Source organism: Apis dorsata, unplaced genomic scaffold (genome assembly GCF_000469605.1).
Source record: "Apis dorsata unplaced genomic scaffold, Apis dorsata 1.3 scaffold_1011, whole genome shotgun sequence".
In the NCBI taxonomy this organism is placed as follows: Eukaryota; Metazoa; Arthropoda; class Insecta; order Hymenoptera; family Apidae; genus Apis; species Apis dorsata.
Window position 1 is genome coordinate 8421 of NW_006264110.1, and position 2382 is coordinate 10802.

General features: G+C 19.3%; 1 protein-coding gene across 1 annotated transcript in view; it reads left to right on the top strand.

Moving 5' to 3' along the window:
- The first annotated feature begins 497 nt into the window (after positions 1-497).
- The window catches only part of LOC102672425 (ran-binding protein 9), a 14771-nt gene continuing 12886 nt past the window's right edge, over positions 498-2382 (top strand). Inside the window, exons 1-2 of the mRNA XM_031514474.1 lie at positions 498-858; positions 1113-1300. Of these exons, the coding sequence (XP_031370334.1) occupies positions 619-858; positions 1113-1300 (428 nt within the window). The 5' untranslated portion in view covers positions 498-618. The remainder of the gene's footprint in view (positions 859-1112; positions 1301-2382) is intronic.

A 2382-nucleotide genomic window follows, 5' to 3' on the forward strand; every position in this document is an offset into this window, starting at 1 on the left:
ATGGAATTTTACTCTATTTTTATTTTACTCTATTTTCATTTATCATGAACTTAAATTTTTTATAATTTAAAAAAAACCTTATTATTAATAAATATTTTTGTATACTAATATTTCTGTTTGATGAATTTTGGTTTCTAGAATTAAATCTCTAAAAATGTCTTATGAATATATTGATATTCTATATATATAAAAAAATAAAAATTTATATTATTATATATTATTTATTTATTTATTAAAATTTCTCTTATATATACATTTAATAATTAATTGAAATGTATGTATGTTATAATTAATATAATTTGTAATTTGTTTCCTCATATGTAGAATTTTATTATTAATCATCATATATCAACAAATTATCCTAAATTTTATTTTTTATTTTTTTAAATTTATTTTTATATTACTTTCTATTTTTTGTTATAAGATTTTTTAAAATTATTTTTATCACATTAATTAATCACATAAAATTTATAAATAATAACATATATATATATTATTTTAGGTTATGGAAAAACTCATAAGGATGCAGCAAGCGTACGTACAACGCATTGTATACCAGCTGCTTGTGGTCTCTATTATTTCGAAGTGAAGATCGTCAGTAAAGGCAGAGATGGTTATATGGGAATTGGCCTATCTGCTCATGGAGTAAACGTGAACAGGTTACCAGGCTGGGACAAACATTCGTACGGATATCACGGCGATGATGGACACAGTTTCTGTTCTTCTGGAACAGGTCAACCATATGGACCCACGTTCACTACAGGAGATGTAATTGGTTGTGGTGTAAATCTTGTAGATAACACTGCCTTCTATACAAAAAATGGACATCATCTTGGTATTGCATTCACTGATCTTCCGGTAAGTAATGAATCTCATCAAATTATTAATATTGATGAGAACGTTGATCTAACGTTTTTAACATTTTTTATAGATATTTAAATCATAGTGCATTATTGAGACATATCTATTTTTTTTTATTTTTTATATATTTTTTTTTTGATAATATATATTAATTTTTTTTTTCTCTTAAAAATTATTTATAAATATTTTAATATATTTATAAGAAAAATTTTTTAAAAAAATTTGTTAATGATTAGTCATCACTTTATTAGCCAAATTTATATCCAACGGTGGGTCTTCAAACACCAGGAGAAGTAGTCGATGCAAACTTTGGACAAGAACCCTTTGTTTTTGACATTGACGACATGCTTAACGAACTCCGTGTCAAAACAAGATTGCAAATTATAAACTACCCTACACCAGATCATGGACAGGGTCAATGGCAAGCAGTTCTTCACAAGTAAGTTGAATTTTTATGTTTTCTTTATTTTTTTATTATTCAAAAATTCTTCTAAATTATTAAACAAATTAAGTGTGAATTTTATGAAATAAGAAACAATGGAGATTGTTGAGAAAAAAAATTGTTTTTTTCCAACTAATTTCCTTTGAAATAGAAAAAAATATGAATATTTTTACATTTTTTATAACAAATATTATATTTTATAATAATAATTTTAAAATTAACTAATTTTAGAATATATAATAATTAATAATTTAAAATTAACTAAGATGTTTTATAAAAAATAAACAAAGTAAAAAAAATATTGAAGAATTTTTGTATGTTAATTGCATCATTTTTAATCTTTTGCAAAAAATAATCTTTTTAATCTCTAAAAAAATTAATTTTTATTTTTGTGGTACTTCTGATCTGAAGGAATCTGAATTATGTAAAAATTATTTAAAAATTATTAATAAAATTTAATTTTTTTATTCATATTAAATACATAATGTATAATTTTTATTTAAATTTAATTTTTACTTTTTAATAAATAATTTTTAAATTTGTTTTAGCTTTCATATAAATTTCAATCATTTATTTACATAATTAATAAACAATAAAATTTACATAATCAATAAAATAAAATTTTTAAATATCTATTTGAAATTATGTAGTTCTAATAATAAGTTCAATTAATTATTTAATTATACATTAATAATAGTATTATATTAATAATACTAATTTATATCAATTATATTATTGTATAATTATTTATGCAAAGGAATTCATTTTTTATCTTTCAAATTGATTAAATTCGAATTTAAAATTTCGTTCGCAATTAATAGAAAATTGAAAAAACTTTGTCTTAATTTAATATTGATTGCAAATAAGTAATATTATGCATATATTAAAGAATAGAAATGAAATATTGTTTGAATAAATTAGAATTATAAAATATATTAGAAATACAATTTATATTAGAAATATATTTATATATTTATATATAAATATATATATATATATTTATATTAGATATATATATATATTTATATATATATTTATATTAGAAATACAAATATTTTTTATAATGTTACATATGGTGA